We start from the raw sequence: 24,023 nt of genomic DNA, 5'->3' as shown, positions 1-24,023 counted from the left end.
ATGTATTAATCTGACTTTGTTGGGTAGACAAGAGAGAAAAAGAAAAACTGTGAACATATTCTTGTTTGGAAGCACCAGTTTGCTATTCATTCCCTTAATTCATCAATCATTGAAAGGTGAATTATCAGAAAAACATTTCAGTGACATTTGCCTGCAGCTACTAAATTGGTAGTTTTGCCTGAATTACTTGATCAATTCAACCTGAGTTCCTAAATTGACTGAACGTTTGGCTGAAAAGACTCTTGGTGAAACTAGACTATTTCACAAGCTTGTAGTGACACATTGTGTGAAAATATAGATTATGAGCATCCAACACATTTTAGTTAATCCAAGTAAATGTTCCTGACCTAAATATAAGAGCAAATGCCATCACAAAAGCTGATGTAAGACGTAGACATTTAAATAGCTGTGTAGTAGAACATTTCCAATAATATTTTCTAAAGGTTAGCTGTCAAAGTTTACATCCTGTGAAGAAAAAGTTTTAAAATGGCTTAGAATCTAGCCTGTGTTTTGTTCTTAGTGTTTTTAGACAAAATGGCCCTTCTGTACTGTATTTCTAAAAATCAAAAGCTGTTAGAGCCAGAAAGGGTTTTGCGATGGAATCCAAGCCCTTCTTGTTACAGATGACGAAACAGAAGCCAGGTGAGAATATGGACAGCCCAGTGCTTTTTAAACTGTGTTGTGAAGTGAGTGGTTTCCTATTTGAATTAAGACCTAAGCAGGTATGAGCATGTCTTTGTAAAGAAGATGCTCAGACGCACCCTGTATCCTGTACTGCCTTGTCTTTCTGGGTGACTCTCTTCTTTTGTCCATTGAATTAATGTACGGTCCTATTTGTCGAGAAAACTAAGGAGGCATATTAAAAATCTGTACTAATGTAGATAAATTTTGTAAAATCAACCAAGATTGATCACCGTCCCTACTTAATTCAGAGCAAAGGAAGGGAACCTAATTTTTCTATTTTTCCACACCTCGTTTGCTGTAATGAAAATGGCTTTTTGCTTTGAATCGTTTTCAGTGAAATGATTTTCAATATTGTTGTCTTTGTGGCATTTTGACAATTAAAATGTATTTCTCAAGCCCACTGGAAATGCTGCAATGCTTTTTCTCCTTTTCATTTTTTCCATTGGTCGTATCTGTGCTTGTTGCCTAGGAAACTACACTTGGGTTGAATTCTGTTTGCTTGCTTGTCAGGCTGTCAGAGTTATGGGTAAAGTTCGTGACTTTATAGTTGGAAAAGTACTTCCTAAATATTAGAAATGTTTTATCTATATTAAAGTGCTTTATCTCCTCAATTAAAAAGCAGACTAGCAGTTGTTTGGTTTTCTTAATATAATAAATAGAGGATTCCTCCCCAACTCCCATTATTATTGGAATTTTCTATGTTGTATACAGATTTGCAGTAGGATTTGAATTGTCACATAGGCTCATTCCAAATATAGCAGTTTAATAAAAAAATTCTTCTGTAAATATTTGTTTCTTTGGGGAGTCATGGTCATGTATTATGGTTATCGAAATATGCAAATATAAGCATAAAAATATTACATAAAAAAGTCCAATGAGATTTTAGAAAATGCAAGTTATTTGCCCTATATCTAACAAGTTGAAAGATTGTTTTCTCTTTATAACATTTTCAAATTAAAAAGATGCAGGAGGGCCGTTTCACATCTTATTCTTTCTTAGTGATTAGTTAATAAAACAGAGAGTATAAAATTACTGATTATTGAATTATATTTTTGTTTAGCTAAATTCAGTATCTGACAGAATTATTTAATATAAAAACTTGCAATGACATGTTTTGCACACTCTGGCTAGTGGCTACCTACCTGGCAGCACAGATAAGGGTCTTGCTAGTCCAAGGCACCATTTGGGGCCTTATTAGAAATGCAGTCTCTCAGCCCTGCCCAGAACCTACTGAATCAGCACCTGTATTTTTAACAAGATCTCCCAGGTTAGATGTGCAGTGCTCTCTGGTTGAGAGCAGTGATTCGCTGTCTTGGCTGCAAATAGAATTTCCTGGAGAGCTTGTAAAAGTAATGTCTGGACTTTGTCCTAGACCCTAGACCCAAGTTTCAGGATTTCTTTGTTGGGGGACCAGGAACCCACATTTTACAGGATAATCCCAGATCATTTTTAATGACTAGTGATTATTTGCACCCATGGGTCTAACTCAAAGAGTTACAAACAAGAGCACGGTGGGGATGGGAAGACCGTAGTACTGACCTGCATTTCTGACCTTTTATTAAGGTCAGGTATAGCAAGGCTGCAGATGAGAGAATTAGTCCTTGTTGAGTACTTAGTATATTCCAGGCATTATTGTCCAAAACAGACTGCATATTTGACTGAAAAGGGTCTTTCGGCAAATATATAGCCTACATCACAAGGCTGTAGTGACATACTGTGTGAATATACAGATTGAACCTGTTAATCCCCATCAGTGTTTCCTATATGGATATGAAGCATGAAGCATTTAGTTTTACAGACACACACACACACACACACACACACACTCCATGATGTCACCCCACTTCAGTGTGTACCACTGCCCATTTCTCCCCACAAATCCCCTAAGAATAAAATAAATTGTGATGAAGTTAAAAGTCTCATTTGTCTGCCAGTCTTAGCTGAAGGGAAATGTCTCATTCTGAAGTTCTTTCATGACCTTTCTTTTCACCCGTGGAAAGAATTGCAAAGATTCCAGCATCAGGGGAGCCGCTAGCTTCGTGACAGTGGTGTTCCTGCAGCTCTGAGCAAACCCACATGCCTTTGCTGCTCTTCTTCCAGGTTGGCGGGGACGTCAGAGCCCTGATCTTTCATTCAGTCCTTGGTGTTGCAGGGCTCCATGCTTCCTGGAAAGGGGTGTGCTCTACACGGCTTGACTATCATGGCTTGGATTTGTCTCCACCAGTTAGTGGTAGGTTAGCTTCACCAGTTTCCCTACTTATTAAGTGGTAGTAATAATGTAACCTGTATTTAGCCATGTTCTGAGGAGGTTATCAATTAATGCAGTAAGATTCTTGGCACACACATGACCCCATAGTAAATGTTCAATGAGTGTTAGTGATTACAGACTTAATTGGCTTGTTACAAATGATTAGGATGTATTTACTTTTACATGATTCTTTCCTCAACAAAAAGGAGGGATGGATTAGATTAGCTCTGAAAGATCTCTGCACTTTGAAGGTAACACAAACAGACACAAGGCCATATGTTTCAGAAATATCCAGTCTTATTGCCGCCTTGCAGCAACCAGGGCCAAATGGCTTTATGAATAGTCAGGATGTATAAGGCTCTTAGCAAGGAATTAATTTGAAACTGGAACACTCAGGACAGGAGAGTGGATAATGAACTGTTTGAATGCTTTCTTAGTGCTGCTGTCCTGCTCCCCCAGATGAACTAGCATTCCTCCACCTTCCCCAGCCCCTGATTCCTTCCTCAGCTTCACTTTACAGCACTGATCACCTCGTGACATTATCTGTCCTTGTTTATCCATTGTCCTTCTCATCACTAGTAAAGGAAATGGACAAGGGATCTCTCTGGTGATTTGTATCATCAGAGTGTGTAGTCCTTGAGGGGTCACTTACGGGCAGCAACTAGAAGTGTGCCTAGCACACAGAAGGTGCTTGTCAGATATTTGTATTGAATTAATGACTTTTGATACCTTCTTGTATAGCTTTTAGTACCATGAAGATTCAAGTTCAAGATGAAGAATCTATATATGAGCATAATGATGCATAGCGACTCTGGTGGAAGTTTACCACCTGAATGCTAAGAAGGGCTTTGCTTCTTAGCTGGCCCTTCCAGCTAAGAAATTCCCTGTCGGTCCAGTGGTTAAGACTTTGCCTTCCAATGTAGGGGGTGTGGGTTTGATCCCTTGTTGGACAGCTAAGATCCTACATGCCTTGTGGCCAAGAAACAAAAACATAAAAGAGAAGCAAAATTGTAACAAATTCAATAAAGATTTTTGAAATAGTCCACATTAAAAAAAAAAAAAAAACTTAAAAAAGGAGTTCCTTGCCATTGTGAAGTAGCTGATGACGGTTAATATGCTCATGAAATAATTATAAAGTCTACTTACATAGAGGACCTTCCTTATATAACAGAAAGTTGTACTTTCCTTAAATAATAGAAAGGATTACATCCTTAAAGAATGTACTTTCTTAAAGAATAGAAAGTTGGCTCATGAAATAGGTGAAAAGCTGGTCCCTGGTTAGGAGAAAAATATTACACTTTTGTAGAGTATTATGAAATAAAGGTTAAAATAATAAAGGAATGGGAGAATAATGCTAATTGAAAGTTAACTTGACAGTTACTGAGTTACTTGAATCTTTAATAAAATAATAGAAGACAAATGTCAAAGGAGAAAGGGCACTGCGCATTTAGAGAGTATCTCCGAAACCATCAATAGGTAACATCAATTTTGAAAGACAGATGACTTGTCAGGTGAAGCTGATAATTTCAAAATTTAATTTACATGGTGGTTGAACTAAATTGGTACAGTGGAAGTCATATAAGGGATTTGATAGATATACATATAAAATTATATATGAAGAATTTAGATTTACTTGAGCTCAAATATTTTCAGAGGAGAGCAAACACTGAGTGAAGAACAATAGTACAAAGTTAATAATAAATAGTAGAATGTTGCTGAGATTCTTGATGAGAGAGTTTATCACTAATGTATCAGTTTGTAATTCTTTGAGCTGCTTCTAACAGAAACCACCCCCGCTTTTTTATTTTTGGTCTTCTCTGGCCATCTTATATCTGTAATTGTTTTTTCTTTGCTAAAAAGGTTGCCCTTATAATACTTAAGACAGTCAATATGAAAGGATGGAGATAGACGGGTAGCCCCATTCATTCATACAACAACATTTTAGCTAACATTTGCTGGGCTGGGATCTGAGGGGGGAACCTCTGAGATTAACAAGGGAGATGGCTAAGAGAGCACTGGTTCTAATCAGTGAAATTGACACAAGGCGTGGATTCACTATGCTTTCAGAACCTAGGGACTCCTTAGGGAAGGAGGTGCCCTCCAGGCTCTTAGAGTGGTCAAGACAGTGGACAAGAAGGGATGGAGGGGTCTGTGGCCTCTGGTCACTTCAGAGCACTCCAACTGGATCTCAGCATTGGGTGGAGAGGTGCCAGGGCTTAATCTGACGTCTTGTGACCCCACCGATCAACCTCTCTGAGTTGTGCCGTCTGACAGGTACTTTAGTAAAGGTGTTGTGAGTGATACGCAGAGGATGCATTCACGCATTCAGAGGTCTGGGCTGGAGGCAAGGAACACACTAGCTGATGAGAGCCCATCAAAATGTTGTAGCACAGCTAAAGAAAGTTTTAATGTGGCATAGTGGTAAAGAACCCGCCTTGCCAATGCAGGAGATGCGAGAGACGAGGGTTCAATCCCTGGGTTGGGAAGATCTCCTGGAGAAGGAAATGGCAACCCATTCTGGTATTCTTGCCGGGAAAATCTCATCAACCCAGAAGCCTGGGTATAGCCAATCGGATTGCAAAGAGTTGGACCTGACTGAGCGACTGAGCACACACGCAGCCCTGCGGAGTCTTCAAGTGCAATGGCGGGAGCAGCAGCCTGGATGTCACAGTTACACTAGAAATACAGAATTTGATCTTCCATGACCCAAAGATCTGTGGAATCATCTTAACAAGATCCCTTGGTGTGTTGTACGCACATTAAAGTTGGGGAATTTCTGACTTAAATGACCCTGGTTGACTCGTCCAGGGCTCCCTCCCTGGTGTTCACTTTCTCCATCGCTTCTTTAATGCTACATTTTAGCTGCACAAGTTTCTTGCAGTCGTTTTAATTGTGTAGAATTAAGCGTCTGCCCTCTGTCCCTGCAGTTTTCTCTGTCTATGTGTTTTCTTCCTCTCTCACTGTCCCACTGGCCAAACACCACCATCTCCACGATGAAACAAAACCCCAAACAGACAAACCTAAACCTTCAGTTCTGATGACCTATTCACTTCTTTGCTGGTTCAGCACCCTTTGGGGAGTTGTGACAGTAACAAGTGTAGTGTTATATCCTAGGAGCTGTGTGCTTAGGGGAGCAGACCCCCAAACTCAGGGTAACAGCATGGCAGATACTCTGGTGGGGTCAGGCCATTAAAGGAGCACCTTGCCACTGAAGATGTGTTCAATAGCTTCCTGAGAGAGGAGACCTCGAGTGAGAAAGGACAGCAGGGAAAGATTGAGCTGTCCCTTCTGTCTGAAGGCTTCAAGGATGCTCTGAGAAAGTGCCCCGCCCCGACCCCTGCGGAGGCCCTCAGTATTTCTCCTTTGGCACCGTGTCACCCTGCGCAGGGCTGGGTGATTAGTCCGCCTTCTCCATGGCACAACAGCCTCCACGGGGCAGAGCCGTGAGTGTGCCGCACACTGAGCTCCGGGGACTGGTGGTCAAAAGCATCCATTGAGGAAGAGAGGGCGGTTTATGGTTCTGTGCTGGGGGCTGGTGGGAGAAGGCTGTAACCCACATGAGGGTGGGTTAAAGGAAAAGTGAGGGTCAAGCAGCCTTCTTGCTCCAAAGTTGCTTATCACGGAAAGAACACAAGAGAGCAGCATCTGGAGAGGAATTGGAGGAAGTGGGATCGGTTCTTAAGATTTCTGAGTTGATTATTCATTCGACAAAATTAAGGGAAGAAGGTACAGTTGGACCTCACTCTCTATGGAGGTTCCCACAAATATTTTTGAATCCCAATGCATGTATCTCCAGCAAGGACCCTGCCTCTTTTTCAGAGCTTATACTGTAAACAAGGTCCCTTTCATGGTCTATTGGGTGCCACGTTTTTCACATTTTTGTGCTTTTGGTTGGTGATCTTGCTGTTCAAAATGAACCCCCAAATGTAAAATGCAGTTTTGTGGTCCTAAATCCAGCAAGTCAGATGTACCTCACGGAGAAAATACATGTTATTTTCAGCTTCAGCCAGGCATGAGATTTAGTCCTGTTGGCTGTGAGTTTAGCGTTCATGAATCAACCATATCAATGTGATGAAGAGTCTTTAAACAGAAACTCACAGAAAACATGGCCGTCCAGAGGCTCCGACCTCACCCGTGGCCCCTCCCGGACCAAGGCCTCAGCGTTCTGAGTTCGGGGAGGGTGGGCAGCGGCCTCACAGTGTGGCTGCCGCGAGCAGCAGGAATCGGACTTTCCCTCCTGGGGGCCGCTCCGGGCCCTGGGATCAGGCAGCGAGGATAGCCAGAGCTGGACTTCACCCCCGAGCCCTCCCTGCCAGCAGGCGACTGTCCCTGGAAATAGAGGGCGTGTGCAGGGCCCAGCGCTCATCTGTGGGGGAAGCATTGCCTCTCACGGTAACACAAATTCCTCCTGGCTGCAGCATACACTTTTTCCTGTCCTCTCAACTTTCTTTCTCTCTCTGCTGCTGCTTTCTCCCCCCGCTGCTTTTCCTCAGTCCTGCTGTATATTTGTCCTTCCTTTAAACTTCTCTTTAATTGCCTCTTTCTGAATCTGCTGCTGGATCAGACGGGTTTGAGGAGCAGCCGCGGGGGTCCCTGGGCAGTGAGGACCAGGGTGGGTGGACACCAGAGGCCACCCAGGAGGGGAGACATGAAAGTATCTGAGCTGGGAGCACATTGTGGGGAACCATTGGTGTGGACAGTCAGTAAGTCATGTGGCTGTGTGCAGAGGTGAGGAGACTGTTCTAGAAGATGGGGTTAGAAAGATGTTTTCAGTCCTGGTGGCTACAGGCCTAGACCTCAAGACTTCTCACCTGCGGCTGTTTTTTTGGAGGGGGGCTTTTATTTAATATTTTAAATTGAGAGAACTGAGAATCACATGCAGCTGTAAGAAATAATATCTAGAGATTCCTTGTCTGTTTCCCTCACTGGTAAGATTTTGAAACACTGAAGTTTTAGATCCTAACAGCACTGAGACAACCCACTGATCTTATTCACTTATCTCCGTTTACTTGTACTCATATGAATATTTGGGAGGTTCATGATGAGGGTGGATGTATTATTTTTTTCCAGAATGGGAATCCTAATGATTCCAATTTCATATGCCTCAGAGAAATTCTTGAGTTTTCCTTTGTAAATATTTTCACATGACATTAGAACACTGAATATTTATTTCCCTCTTGACTCTCTCTTCCTTCCTCATATGTATCTAAGATTCAGTGGGACCTTTGAACTCATCCTCTTATCTATAGAAATGGGTTTTAAACTCAGTCTTCCCAAGAAATCTCCTGTTATTTCTAGTGAAGGGTAAGCATACTGTGGTGGCTTTGACACGTCTTAATTCTTCCTGGATAGCAGTGTGGTCAAATGACACGGGATGGGGAGTCTATTGACAAGCACTCCAGGGACATCTAGGCTCAGAGGAGTAGTGTAACCTTTGACCCAGCCCTATACTCTCTTTCTGGTCTCAGGTCACTCATCTGTAAATGTGATATTTCAGTTTCTCTCTCAGACCACCTTCCAACTATAGTGTTCTTTATTTATAGCTTGTAAATTTTGTAGGGGTGTGTGTGTATGTATATATAATATATATATATATATATGATAACAGGGTAATAAAATTCATCTTTTGTCCTTCTCTCTGAGTCATCTGCTGTTTTTTCAAGCTTATTTCCTGTCTTGCCTTTCCTCAGATTTTTTCCAAGGATTTTATCTCAGTAAGTGAAATACAAATAAATACCTTTATAAAAAGGGGCACTCTTATATTGGAAGGTGGCAATTCTGTTGTCATGTTTTTCTCCCCATGGCTTGTATTAATAACTTCTCTCCTCACTGTGATATGTGTCTTTAAGAAATGTGTTATTGCCAAAGATGGCGGAGACGGTCTCATTTTGCATGAAGCATAATTTTGCTGTTTGCATCATAAGTTCTAATATGTGTGTCAACTGCATATTATTTTTAGATTTGATTAAATACCTTGATGGCTGGTGTCTGTCTTCTTGGAAAAGGCTTCTTCATTGCCTTGGGTGGTTAAATGATTTAAGTATCACTGGAAGAATAAAAGAAGAGAAACATTGGGAAAACTGATTAGGAGTAGGGGTATGATGTATAACTGTTAAAAATGTATATATCTGACCTTTTAAGTATTGCTCTAATTCATTATTAGATGTTCCATTTTTTTCACTTATTTAAAAGGCACCTTATCAAGAGAGGCAAATCAATATTTACAGTGCATTAGTGCCACAGAGAATTTGAAGGTTTATCCACTCTTCAAAGGAAGGCACACATCAAACAGCCTCCATCACCACCCAGGACCTGGTGACATCGTCCCCACCCCTGGGCGCTTCATCCAGTAGCTTAATTATTGAAGATCCTCATCTTTGAATTTTCTTTAATATTTCAGAGCCATACTTTGAAAATCTATATATTAAATAAATCAGAGATTACCAGGAGAGAAAGTTTTATTATTGTGTTTTGAGAAGTATTGATTTTCCTAAAATGGAGGGTAAGGAATGATGATAATAATGACCAAATTACTTTAAATGAGAAGCTCCCATTATTTCTAATTGCTTGCAAGAATGCAAATTGCACAGGATTATTAGTAATGCTGAAAAATTGTGAGCCCTAGAAACATGAAGCAAATTATAGGCAAAAAGGCTGTATTTGTATTTTATTTCTCTGAGGCCAAGACAAAATTGGGTTCTTTTATGCAATATTTTGCTTTATCAGGACAGTGAGAGGTGGGGAGCTTGTCAAATGAATCAGGCAGTTGTGTTTCATGCTTCATTTTGTTGATAAGGTCAGACCTCTGGAGTAGTCTCTTTCCTTAGAATCATGTTCAAGTCATCCAAAGACCTGAAGGCAGTTGTGGCTACTTCTGCATTGTAACCGACAACTCTTGTACATTTTTCATTCTTCTCTGAGGCAACTCTTAATGACACTACTTTGAGATGCTTTTATATTTTTTTCTAGTGCCTCTTCATAAATGATTTTAAGTTCTGTTTAGGATGAGGTTTGGTGGATGATTATCAGTATAGGAGTATATGATCCCGTATGGAATCAAACAGTTTTTAGTTTTAATGCTAAATCTCTGATTTTATAGATGGGGACACTGAGGTCCAGTGAGGTGGACTGACATGTTGGGATTGCACATCTAGGCAGGTGGTGGTTCTTTTTTCCTTTTCGGTAGACTGAGCAGTTTTATTTGTGACTTACAGTTCTAAAATCTGCTTACTTGATAGGCTGTTGTTGGTCAGTCGATAAGTTGTGTCTGACTCTTGCGACCTCATGGACTGCATCAAGCCAGGCTTCCTTGTCCTTCACCTAGTAGTCCCTAGACTACTAGGAGGGAAAAGGTACAAACCAACACGCACAGTATGAGCCTGTTTTTGTAAAATAAAGCAGAAACACACTAGGAATACAAAAACTAAAGGCAAAGGCTGAAGTGAATGTTAACTAAAGTCATAAAAATTATAGCTTTTTATAATTCCTCATCCAAGTACGTGGTCAGTTCAGTTCAGTTCAGTTGCTCAGTTGTGTCTGACTCTTTGCGACCCTGTAGACCACAGCATGCTGGGCTCCCCTGTCCATCACCACCTCCTGGAGCTTTTTCAAACTCATGTCCATAGAGTCGGTGATGCCACCCAACCATCTCATCCTCTGTCGTCCCCTTTTCCTCCTGCCTTCAATCTCCCCGCATCTTTTCCAATGAGTCAGTTCTTCACATCAGGTGGCCAAAGTATTGGAGTTTCAGCTTCAACATCAGTCCTTTCAATGAATATTCAAGACTAATTTCCTTTAGGATGGACTGGTTGGATCTCCTTGCAGTCCATGGGACTCTCAAGAGTCTTCTCCAACACCACAGTTCAAAAGCATCAATTCTTCGGTGCTCAGCTTTCTTTATATAGTCCAGTTCTCACATCCATACATGACTACTGGAAAAACCATCACTTTGACTAGATGGACCTTTGCTGGCAAAGTAATGTCTCTGCTTTTTAATAAGCTATCTAGGTTGGTCATAACTTTTCTTCCAAGGAGCAAGTGTCTTTTAATTTCATGGCTGCAGTCACCATCCGCAGTGATTTTGGAGCCCAAGAAAAGAAAGTCTCTCACTGTTCCATTGCTTCCCCATCTATTTGCTGTGAAGTGATGGGATTGGATGCCATAATCTTAGTTTTCTGAATGTTGAGTTTTAAGCCAACTTTTTCACTCTCCTCCTTCACTTTCATCGAGAGGCTCTTTAGTTCTTTGCTTTCTGCTGTAACGGTGATATCATCTGTGTATCTGAGGTTATTGATATTTCTCCCGGCAATCTTGATTCCAGTTTGTGCTTCCTCCAGCCCAGCATTTCTCATGATGTACTCTGCATGTAAGTTAAATAAGCATGGTGACAATATACAGGCTTGAGGTACTCCTTTCCTGATTTGGAACCAGTCTGTTGTTCCAAGTCCAGTTCTAACTGTTGCTTCCTGACCTGCATACAGATTTCTCAGGAGGTCTGGTAATCCCATTCTCTTGAGGAATTTTCCACAGTTTGTTTTGATCCACACAGTAAAAGGCTTTGGTGTAGTCAATAAAGCAGAAGTAGGTGTTTTTCTGGAACTCTCTTGCTTTTTCAGTGGATGTTGGCAATTTGATCTCTGATTCCTCTGCCTTTTCTAAATCCACTTTGAACATCTGGAAGTTCATGTTCAAGTACATGGTCAGTACTATAATACTCCATGTCATAGCTTCTCCTAATCTATATTCAATTTTTTATCTTTCTAATGGTGTCATTTAATGAACATCTATTAATTTTAATGGAGATTTGGATCCTTTGCATCACGAAGAACATCTCAGGGAGACTGTTAGGCAAAACGCTATTCATAGTGATCCAGAAACATATTTTGTGTTGTTCACTGAGTTGATATTGAACCAAAGGTGCCCAGACACTAATGGGTAAGATGAAGCCCCTTGGCACAAAATAAAGATGGTAGCCCCAAATGTATTCCTCACTCAGCACAGCTGCAGTTTAAAGAAAAAAGCTATTTTATCTACTATTCTTGATGAGGCAGCAAAATGATAACTTTAAAAAAACCCTGACCGTTGAACATGCAATTTAATATTTTGTGTAACAACATAGGAGGCAGGCATAAAGTACTTGTACATATTGAGAGTAGTGAAAGTGTTACTCTCTCAGTCATGTCCAACGTTTTGTTACCCCATGGAATATAGCCCTCCAGGCACAGCTCATCTATCCAAACGATTTCCTAGGCGAGAACACTGGAGTGGGTTGCCCTTTCCTTCTGCAAGGGATCTTCCTGGCCCAGGGATCCAACCCTGGTCTCGTGCATTTCAGGTGAACTGTCTCATCTGAGCCGCCAGGGAAACCACATATTGAGAAAAACTTGTATATGATGATTTGAGTTGTAAGCTAAGATAACCATTTTTAATGGAGCAGTGCTTTTATTTGAAAGAAGAATGAAAAAGCTGTGTTTATTCAGACTTTAGTTATCTGGCAGGGTTTCTAGAAAATGGATGAACTGAGCCTGTCATTACATGGAAAACAACTTACAGTGTTCATTGCCAAAGATAACATTTGAGCTTTAAATTCTAGTAGAATTAGATTTTGGAAAACTTATATCTCATTGTGAGCATGATAACGTCCCAATACTTAATGATTTTTCTGATGGAATTGGTAGTAATATTCACATATGTGATTTTCTGCTATAAAGAAATATGTCAACATTTGGAGGGTTGGTTTAACCTAATTACTAATAATGTTCCAAGTAACTGTTGCAAAATTTTTCATGGGTAGAAGATCCATTCGAAGAGTAAGATGTAACAAGAGAACAAGACGTTTGCATTCTATATTGCAGCTAACCTTCGAGTCAAGTTTTGATGTGGTATCAAAGATTTATAGTTATCTGAGGAGATTAATTTTTATTTTATTTATTTGACTGCACTGAGTCTTAGTTCTCTAGGCCAGAATACTGGAGTGGATAGTCTCCCTTCTCCAGGGCATCCTCCCAACCCAGTGATTGAACCCAGGTCTCCCACATTGCAGGCAGATTCTTTTCCAGTTGAGCCACTTAGTTATGACACATGGGATTTTAGTTGCTGCGTGTGGTATCTAGTTCCTTGACCAGGGATCGCTGGGCCCCTTGCATTGGGAGTGTGGCATCTTAGCCACCGGGCCACCAGGGAAGTCCATCTGAGAAGATTATTAAAATTCTATTTCCTGTCGCAGCTAAGTGTTTGTGGAGTTCTTTTTTTCTTTGTATACTTGGTCATGTTGCAGCAGGTTAATGAAGAAGCAGAAATGAGAATCCAGATGTCTGCTGCTAAGCAACCTGTGAGACAGTGCCCCTCTCCAGCTTCATGTGCTTTGTTTTGTAAAATCATTTTCATAAAATTCTGTTGTTTATGTTAACATGTAATAGGTTTATTATTGTTAACTTAAAAATGAATGAATAAATATTAAAAAACTTTTTTTTCATTTTCACTTCTAGCATGGTATATGCCTAGCTATACCCCACGTAAACAGAAGTTTTTTGGGTTCTTCAGTAACTTTTAGGGTGAGAAAGGGTCCTGAGGTCAAAGTTGAGAAATACCGGTATAGGTATCTGTCCCTTGGGGCATGCTTCGTCATTATGCATCATACTTCCTTTATTGAACGAGTAGAGATTTTTTATTTTTTTCCTTCATTTTCTTTTCCCCTCTCCTTTTAACATTTTTGGAATTGGGATTCCTCTTGTTTCAGTTTATATGTATAGCTTATGTAATAGTTCTTCAACTCTCCCAAATCTAATGATGCTATTAAAATCCATGTTTGATTTCTCAGTGTATGTAATTTTACTTTGCAAACACTGGAAAATTCTTCCCCTTTACAAAATTGAGACTGACATTTATATCTGCAAGTAGCTAGGAGTGGAGTTTATTTTTCAATGAATGGGCGAATAACAGAATTAATTTCAAGATTTGGGTGGTGATGGCGCACTGACCAAGGAGCCTCAAGTTCTGGCCAGAATAGTCTCCCCATGCTCCTGTCACCTCTCAGGCTCCACTTACTGGTCTCTGAAGTGAGTCACATGTTTCTCCACTGGGCCTGCATGCATGCTAAGTCGCTTCAGTTATGTCCAACTCTGCGACCCTATGGACTGAAGCCCACCAGGATCCTCTGTCTATGGGATTCTCCAGGCAAGAATACTGACTGGAGTGGGTTGCCATTCCCTCCTCCAGGGGATCTTCCTGTCCCAGAGATCTAACCTGCAGCTCCTGCAGCTCCTGCATTGCAGGTGGATTCTTTACCACTAAGCCACCAGGGAAGCCCCCTTCGCCACTAGGGTTAATGCTTAAAATAAAGATTCAGATCCTTTCAAGTCATTGACTTCTTAATGTTGTTTAATATGTGCATGCGTGAGTATAAACTGGATGAAAATGACATAATTTTCACACAGCCATAAAACAAAGAAATTACAAACCAATAAAAATGTAAATTGTCACTATCAGTGTGAGACACTGTCTAAATCGCAGCCAGCCTGAGTGTGGACATGCGATATGTTACGGTGTCTTCACATTGCTGCCCGTGTGCTCTTTGATGACTTTGTTCTTACAGCTCATCAACTGCAAGGAAACCTGACTTCAAGATCATCATGCTGTCACTTGGCATTCCTTTGCTGAGAGCATATTGTTTACTTTTCAAAATGAGTTTTGATCTCCTGTGGCATCCTTCACTGTGGGGTTTGTGTCAATGCTGCCTGCAGTCTGTGCCCTGGCATCTCCCCAGAAGGGGCAACCGAAAGGTCTGCAGTCCTGCTATAACTCCACCTCTTCTTGAATCCACTTTCTTCCCCTGCATCTCTAATTTTGAGGGTTACAGATGCAAAGAGGTACAAAGTGCTAATTATTTGTGTCTGTTTCAGACTAACAGATTAACACAGTGATCATGACTTTTCAGAAGATGATGATCCTAATTATTTATCTAATCTGAATCGGGTCTGCAAGTGTATTTCTCTTGGGGAGAATTTCAGAAACAAGTTGAGTAAGCTGTTTTATTGTGTTCAGTTGAATTCATTGAAGTTTATAGTCCCTGAATTTATTTGGGGGTGAAATGTACTTTCATGTACTTTTTTATTTTATCACTGTCGGGACTGCTTTTAGTTATTACTTCTGGACCATTTTTAAGGCCTTTTGTGAACTAACAGTGCTTCTTTTAGTCTTCACACACACACACACACACACACACACACACACACACACACAAATATAGGTATACACAGTTCGTTAACAACCAAGCAATCAGCAACCCTGTAACTGGAGGCAACAGAACCCATATCTAAGGAGCAGTATTTTAATTTCCCAGAGGTATTTTATTCTCCCTCCTCCCCATTTTGTTGCTTTTCTGCTTACATTTTTGATGTTTGAATCTGAGAACAATTTTTTTAATTGGGAGGGGACTTTTTATGGTAAGAGCATAGTACTATTAACACACCTAGATCCTTAGAGGTATATTTTTGTGAACTTGTTTTTGAGAGTGACTGTATAGTTCTTTGTTTTGTTTTGTTTCTATTTTTTGGGTATAAATTGTAAGCAATAAGGACTGTCACACGTTTTTACATATACTTAAAAACTGGAAATTATTCTTTCCTGTAATTTTCCTGTATGTATTTCTCTTAGCAAATTAAGATAAACACCAATAGTATTAAATTAAATGTTCAATGTATTTTTTTCTCTGGTTATGTTACTTAGACTTTTTATTGGTTATCAAATCCTCATGATGTGGAAGTAAATGTTAAAGGCAACATTTTATTATGATTCATATGCTTCTCTGATCATTCATATGTTTTCTCTGATCATTTCTAATTTGCTTTAACATATTTGAGACTATTGGATTGACAATGGTTTAAATGTAACTGTTAACATATATAAATCATCTGTCCTTAGTTTCACATCCTCAAGGATCTCCATAGCCACACATTGACCAGATGCATCAATATTCCAAAATTGTTTCTCATAGAATAAATGATGAGTTTACTCCTTCTCCATTAAAGCTGTTTTGTTCGAGGCTTTTAATAAATATTTACCCTGCATCCTAGGTTTTGTAAACAAATTGCTCTAAGCATTAATTTAATCTAAAATTTTGTCGTATGTTTATTATTCTTTCCCCTCAGTTGACGTGTGGGGCTTTTGGTTCTGATTCTCAGTTTTACAGACGCATATGCCTGTGTTCTTCTACCTGGTTTTCTAGTGTTTCTTTTCCATTGTCACAGTCATCACGTCTGCTAGCATGTACCCAGTGCTACCATACGAAGGCTGACCTGAGTTGTTATTCATTTTTGTTAGAGTAATTGCAAACAGAATACAGCTGATAGAACACCACCTTTTATGTAATTGTGTATGTGAGTATATGGCAGGTACTACCTGAGTATACTACCACGTGGCGCAGTGGTCAAGAACCTGCCTGCCAATGCAGGAGATGCAAGAGACAAGAATTTGCTTCTTGGGTTGGGCAGATCCCCTGTAGAAGGCATGGCAACCCACTCCAGTATTCTTGCCTGGAAAATTCCATGGACAGAGGAGCCTGGTGGGCTATAGTCCATGGGATTACAAGAGTCGGACTGATTGACAGCATGCACACTTGCATATTGGTGTTCTACTTTTAAGATTTCATTATCTAAAGGATAAGAAATATGATTGTGCTTTACACTTTCTGATAATACTTTGTTGAGCAAAAGAAATATTTTATTCAACAGATTTCTTTACTAGCAAAGCCAAACCAATGTCAGGATGATAATAGCAACAATGGTTATTTTTGTCACTCTCTGTTGAGTGCACACCATGTATCAGGATCTGTTTTAGGCAGTCTATCTCATTTAGTCCTTGCAGTCCCCTTAGGTGAGAAGTGATGTTTTATTGCTGTCTGTGTAGGAAGGGACCGGGGAGAGGACAGTGAAGCCGCTTGCCTAGAGCCACACAGGTAACAGGTGTGAAATGCAGATACACCTGGCCGTCTTACTCCAGAGCAGGTGATCCTGTGGATAAGTATTCTTTCATCCTGTAGACATCCTGTTTCTTTCACAGTGAAGTCTTTTAAAGAAACGAGTGGAATTTCTACTTAGGATGCTCGCCCACTGTCACCTTAAAGTGTTACTCTACTCTTTAATCTTTGGGACTTAACTATCTTTATTCTCACACACAGTTTTCAGGTGTTAGGTTATCTTTTAAAAACACAATGCTTTTTTTGTGTTACAGATATGCCTCTTCACGTCCGACGGAGCAGTGACCCAGCGTTAATTGGCCTTTCCACGTCTGTCAGTGATAATAACTTCTCCGAAGAGCCTTCAAGGAAAAACCCCACACGCTGGTCGACAACCGCTGGCTTCCTCAAGCAAAACAGTGCTGGCAGTCCTGCAGCCTGTGACAGGAAGGTGAGCGCCCCTCGTTCGTGTCTCCTTCACGCCAGCGAGGGCTGGCACCCGTGGGCCGGGACTTTTGTGTCCACAGCATCCCCACCGTGTCCTCTGTGACCTTCACGCCAAAGTTCCAAGAGCTTCCTTATTTTGTATTGCCCTTGAATTTTCTGATAAAAATCTGTGTTATTTTTTCATTTTTTTGAATTGATAACATGTTCATGTGATTAAACATGACAACTTTCAACATGAAATACATACACATAAGGTCGCTCTCAAACTTGTCTCTTGGTTACCCTTGTCTCTGTCCTCTTCAGCAACCCTCTTAGGAGCTTTTTGTGTGTCCTTAAAGGGGTAATCAATGTGTAAGTGTATATCTACATTGGCCCCTGAGGTACACTAAAGAAATCACAGCATGTGGACTGTTAAGGATGAAAGTGGACGTTGTCCATGGTCATTTGCTCTCACTATGCAATTGTTAATTTTATCTTCATACGAAATGAAAGTGCACTGTCTAGTCTTAATAATATTCTCTTCTTTGACCTGATTTAATTTTGTCCATGACCTAATTTATTTAGTCTAAATAAACATATGTTATTTTAGTCTATTTAGCCTACTTTTTTCCACTTTGTATTAACAGTCTTTGTCATATATTCCTTATCATCCCATTCTGTTAGATCTCTAACCTTTTACCCAATGAGCTTTAAGCTGTGCTTGTCATTTCACTGCTGAATTTATAAAATAGATTCTCAGCAAACATCTATTGAGTGAATTAATGACAGTTTTTCAGTTCGGCCTGTAACTGAGCACTGTATGTATTGAGAAGTACAGAAACATATTAATCACACATTAATAGTAAAATCACTTCAGTCATGTCTGACTCTGTGAGCCCATAGATGGCAGCCCGCCAGACTCTCCTGTCCCTGGGATCCTCTAGGCAAGAACACTGAAATGTAGCTTGGTATTTGCTTGATTTAGCCTTTGCATCTGTGTTAAAATAACCTTTTAAATTTCTTTTAACTTAGTTTCACATTTCAACAAACTCCTTTTTGTACTAGTTTGTGTAAAGAAAAAAGACGGAATATATAAGATTAAACTGAGAAGGCTCTATTAAGAAAAGCAATGTACTGTAGTCTCTGCTTATTTTGGATGAGAGGTTTAACTGTTAGGCTCATTCTTCTGACCTATTTTATTAGATATGTGATGAGTATCTTATTGAGATTAGCCTGAAAATTTAGAATTTTCTATCACACAACAAACTGTTCAAAGAATCTGGTTTCTGAATAGGCCTCACGACCTTTCATTTATGTTCGGAATAGACCTGATTTACTTGGATATTCACAAATATATGGCTTCCCTGGTGACTCAGATGGTAAAGCGTCTGCCTGCAATGTGGGAGACCTGGATTCGATCCCTGGGTTGGGAAGATCCTCCGGAGAAGGCAATGGCAACCCACTCCCGTATTCTTGCCTGGAGAATCCTATGAATGGAGGAGCCTGGTAGGCTACAGTCCATGGGGTTGCAAAGAATTGGACACGACGGAGCCCCTTCACTTCACTTCACAAATATATAACAAGTCAAGTTGGTAGTTTAAAAAATTTATTCCTTTTAGAAAGGTTTTTGCTTAGTTGTAGGATAGTGCGTCAGAACTCACTGAAGAAATGAAGGTTTTCTTTCTACCTCATTCAACATCTTGTCTGTATGAGTCAGCTTCACTTGTAGCGAAGAGAACCACAGAGCTATTTTAGACATAAAAGGACTTAATATTGAGAATTTGTGTTTCAGAAAATCACTGGAAGGGCTGGCAGAGCAGGCCATAGTCTGGGCCCCCAGGGCTTTCTGGACAGTCTGGCTGGTCTGAGGAGTGGGTACAAGACCTAATGTCCCCATGCCTGCATCCGCTCACTAGACATTAGCACCATCTCCTCATGTGCTCACCTTGCCTCCTGTCGCCTGTGTACCTGACCTGAACCCAGGAATACCCCAGAAAACACCACCATTTCCACTGCTTGCCACTAACGATAGCCTAAGAAAATCTCTATTTCACAATTATCATTAACATCACAGGCTCTTGAATCCAAATGAGCAGAATGAAGTTTGCTCCAGATACTTGTCTACAGGGGTGTTTTTTTCCTGGAAAATGAACTTCAGTGTTCCAGCCTCCAGAGCCCACAGAGGCTACCCAGAGCAGATAGGGATCCTTCTGGCCAGTTCTTTTTAAAATAACATGTATCTATCATTGTAAAAATGTGGGCAACTAGTAGCATAGAACAAAACTATAATAGCCTATTTCGAAACTCAGCTTAATACAGATGTTAATGATCACACACACAAAGTTGGAGTCATTCTCTGTCTACATAGTTGCATCCTGATGATTTCTACATTTCTTTCCATTTCCTGGGGATTTCCCCTGGTGTGAATTTTGTTAGAAATATTTTTGATGAATGCAAAATATTCCAGTGTAGAGTATACGTCATCATTCTCTCATTGTTGGACATTTATACTATTTTTTCACATTATAAATATCAGTGCTATGAGATAAACTTGAATATAATTTTATTGGTTTTAAAAATGGTTACTTTACCCAATAAACTTTTTTCCTATTGGGAGTGGCATTTAATGTAGCCAGATAGCCGCACTATTCCTTAGCAAAGTCCTTGATTCACGCACATATCTCTAGATGACTTCGTATTCACCTATGGCACATGTAAAAGGTAGTGTGTAGGGAATTTGTCTTTTGAATTGTCTTTGGCTTTACTTTTCAATACCTATTTACTAAGTTTCCTGGTCTAGATTTTAAGTTGTTTGTAGTTTAGTCTGAGGAGTTTTTTTTTTTTTTTAACATGTGTATGTCTAATAATGCTGTCTTATTTTCTGTAAATGACTTGTGATGTTTACAGTATTAAGGAAGAATGCTTGAAGGAAAGCATACTTGCTTATTGGTATGAAATTTTATTTATTTGTGTTGCATCCACGAGAGCTCACTCATGCTGGGAAATTTCAAGATGTTATAAATTCTTATCAGTGTGTAGAGATTTAGGTTTTCTGTATAAAAACATGGAAATAAATTAGTTAAGAGTTCACGGTCCTGTGATTCATTGATCTCTGTGCTTGTATAAATCATCTGTTCTTGTATAACTCATATGCATATGTAAGTAGTTTTCTATTTTTCCAAGTTAAATAAACAAAATGGTTTTGGAGTAACCAATCAGCTAAAGCCTCTTCTTTCTGAACAAGACAGTCACAGTGAATTATCCCTTGTGGTTCAAAACCACAGATGAGAGATGGGATCTAACCAGGTTAAAGAGGGATACTGTGCTGTCAAGTTTAGAGGGCACAGTGCACAGACTTTGATGCTACTAAGCCAGATGAGAACTCAGAAACCAAGAGTGCTACAAATTCTGAATTTCTTAAATTTTGTCAGTTTTACCTGGCAGTGAGGCATAGAGGGGGAGAGAATCTTGGCTTTTTTTTTTCTGAGTTCTCTGGAACATTGGCTCATTCCTGTTTCTCAAAATTTTGTGGCTGACTGCCCTTTCCACCTCTTTGAGACCAATTTGCTCACACTGTGTGAGCAAGTATCTTGCTTGAAGATGTATTGTCCTTTGAGATTTTGTGTGTGCAAATTAAATATTTCATCTTGGGAAAGAGTCAAGATATATCAGTAAGTGTGAATATTTAAGTTGTCTTGCCCCCTGTTCCGCCATCCTTGTTAGGTCCACATCCCTATGAATGAAGTGGCCACCTAGGATGTGGACATAGTTTGACTCAATTCAGTGTAATGAGGCACTTATCACAGCCAGCCTGCCATGAGATTTCAGGGACAAGGTCTCTGTTCTGTTCATTGGGCAGTGGTTATAAGCTGTAGTTTCTTTCTGATAAGTAATAAGAGGTGTTGCTTTTTTAAGGTAGAAGTAGATGTTTTTCTGGAGCTCTCTTGCTTTTTTGATGATCCAGTGGATGTTGGAAATTTGATCTCTGGTTCCTCTGTCTTTTCTAAAACCAGCTTGAACATCTGGAAGTTCTCGGTTCACGTACTGCTGAAGCCTGGCTTGGAGAATTTTGAGCATTACTTTGCTAGTGTGTGAGATGAGTGCAATTGTGTGGCAGTTTGAACATTCTTTGGCATTGCCTTTCTTTGGGATTGGGATGAAAACTGACCTTTTCCATTCCTGTGGCCACTGCTGAATTTTCCACATTTGCTGGCATATCGAGTGCAGCACTTTCACAGTATCATCTTTCAGGATTTGAAATAGCTCATCTGGAATTCCATCACCTCCACTAGCTTTGTTTCTAGTGATGCTTCCTAAGGCCCACTTGACTTTGCATTCCAGGATGTCTGGCTCTAGGTGAATGATCACACCATTGTGATTTGTCTGGGTCATGAAGATCTTTTTTGTATAGTCTTTCTGTGTATTCTGCCACCTCTTCTTAATATTTTCTGCTTCTGTTAGGTCTATGCCATTTCTGTCCTTTATTGTGCTCATCTTTGCATGAGATGTTCCCTTGGTATCTCTATTCAATAAATATAGTTTAATTTCCTGCCTTTTTTGCTAATTTGTGATATATTGAGAGCATTTTTCTGTGTCTTGTAAATATTGATAGCTTGCCCAATATTCTGTTATGTAATGATTTTTTGGACTTGTTTATTAACTTTGGTGTTTCTTATTGTTATTTAACATATTTATACATTTTCCTTTTTTTTTGCTCTTATAAATAATCTTTAGAAGTATCCTCCAGAGGATATCCTAATATACCAATCAGATGTTGACATCTCTGATTATTTTCTTAGAATAGATTCCTTAAGTAGACTTATTTGACCAAGGAAACAAACATTTTTAAGGCTATTGATAGTTATTTCCCATAAATTCATAAATGATAAAGTAAAAAGTACTTATGTTATATAAAGAGATTTATGATAATTCCTAGAGGGCTGGGCTGGGAAGTGAGAGGTAGACTGAAGAGCACCAAGAAGCACCTGGTACTCCTTCTGAATTCCAGTACTTACTGTTCTATTGAATAGCTTAATGGTTCCATTTGACTGTGCATCAGAATTACATATGGACTTTTAAAAGATAAAGCACATTGATACCAATAGATCCATTCATCTGTTTTAGGACATTTGTGTGTGTTTATTTAAAGCTCTTCTGTTGATTCCAGGAGGGTCTTTTTTAAAAGAACCTGGGTCCAGTTCAAAAGGGATGATATCTTTGCCTGTCAAGAGAAGGCAAAGAAAAGTATAATTCTGATTTTGAGATGTTTTCTTTTTAGGCTAGATTTTCTGTCTTAGAATAGAATCTGAAACATTTAATGTATTTGATTTTGTGTCATTTCACTTCATTTCACACTCAGCCATATTTATCATTTTTAAATGAAAATCTATTATTGAGTCTTTTTGAAAAGTATAAGAACACCCCATTGAGATAGTAGATCATATCTTATCAATACAAAGCTAGAATAGGAAATATTTTTCTAGATAGAAGCTATGATAAAAGCAGTGTTTTTGTTTATTGGTAATTTGTGAATCCATCCTGCCCCCTAATCTTAGTTGAAAGTGCATTTGAATACATAAGGTCATTTTCTGGGACATCAGATACCTAGCATTAGGGTCACCAATGCTAATCAGACACAAGAAGCCTCCAGAAAACTCCTGCTACCTGTTTTATTGAGAGCGGGGGTAAGAAAACTTTTACAGTTGATATCCAGACAATAAAATAGCAATAATCTTTGAATCCTATTTCATGTGATTATAAAGTAGCTGCTTGCTGGCTCAGTTATTCATTCATTTGTTCATTCATTGTAAAATGGTATTCTATATTTAGCTCTTTTTTGCTTCCTCCTCCTCTTCTCAAACCTTTGGCTCCTTAGTCTGCTTCTTCTCATTTTTCTTTCTAATATAGAAGACCAGTCATATTGGTAAATTTGAAAATACTAGTCCATTTTAGCAGGAGGCTATTATAAAAAAGTTGTTCATGCCATCTAGTTAAAATAACCATCTAAAACCTCAAAGGATGGGCTAAGAAGTTTTTTAAAACCATGTTTTCTCTGTGTATAGCTGTGCTTAATTTTCTGCGCGATTGTTGTTAAGTTGCTAAGTTGTGTCAGGCTCTTTGTGACTCCATGAACTGCAGCACACCAGGCTTCCCTGTCCTTCACTATCTCCTGGAGTTTGCTCAAATTCATGTCCATTGAGTCAGTGATGCCATCCAACCATCTCATCCTCTGTCATCTCCTTCTCCTCTTTCCCTCAATCTTTTCCATCTTCAGGGTCTTTTCAACAAGTCTGCTCTTTGCATTAGGTGGCCACAATATTGGGGCTTCACATCAGTCTTTCTAATGAATATTCAGGATTGATTTCCTTTAGGATTCACTGGCTCTATCTCCTTGCTGTCCAAGGGACTCTTAAGAGACTTATTCAGTACCACAGTTCAAAAGCATCAATACTTCATTGCTCAGCCTTCTTTATGATACAGCTTTCACATCCATACATGACTCGTGGAAAAACCATAGCTTTAACTATACGGACTTTTGTTGGCAAAGTGATGTTTCTGCTTTTTAATACACTGTCTCAGTTTGTCATAGCTTTTCTTCCAAGGAGCAAGCATTTTTTAATTTTGTGGCTACAGTCACTGTCTGCAGTGATTTTGGAGCCCAAGAAAATAAAATACATCACTGTTTCCAGTTTTTCTCTATCTGATTAGCTT

At 39.6% G+C, this 24,023-nt stretch overlaps 1 protein-coding gene across 20 annotated transcripts in view; it reads left to right on the top strand.

Moving 5' to 3' along the window:
* Positions 1 to 24,023, top strand: part of PARD3 (par-3 family cell polarity regulator) — a 561,862-nt gene that overhangs the window by 235,679 nt on the left and 302,160 nt on the right. For all 20 annotated transcript variants that reach the window (XM_043480525.1, XM_043480524.1, XM_043480531.1 and 17 more), the window contains exon 4: positions 17,162 to 17,337. In XM_043480525.1, the coding sequence (XP_043336460.1) occupies positions 17,162 to 17,337 (176 nt within the window). The remainder of the gene's footprint in view (positions 1 to 17,161; positions 17,338 to 24,023) is intronic.

The sequence above is a fragment of the Cervus canadensis genome, chromosome 10 (genome assembly GCF_019320065.1).
Source record: "Cervus canadensis isolate Bull #8, Minnesota chromosome 10, ASM1932006v1, whole genome shotgun sequence".
NCBI classification, from domain to species: domain Eukaryota; kingdom Metazoa; phylum Chordata; class Mammalia; order Artiodactyla; family Cervidae; genus Cervus; species Cervus canadensis.
Note: the sequence above shows the minus strand (reverse complement) of the source record. Positions and strands in the feature narration are given on the sequence as shown.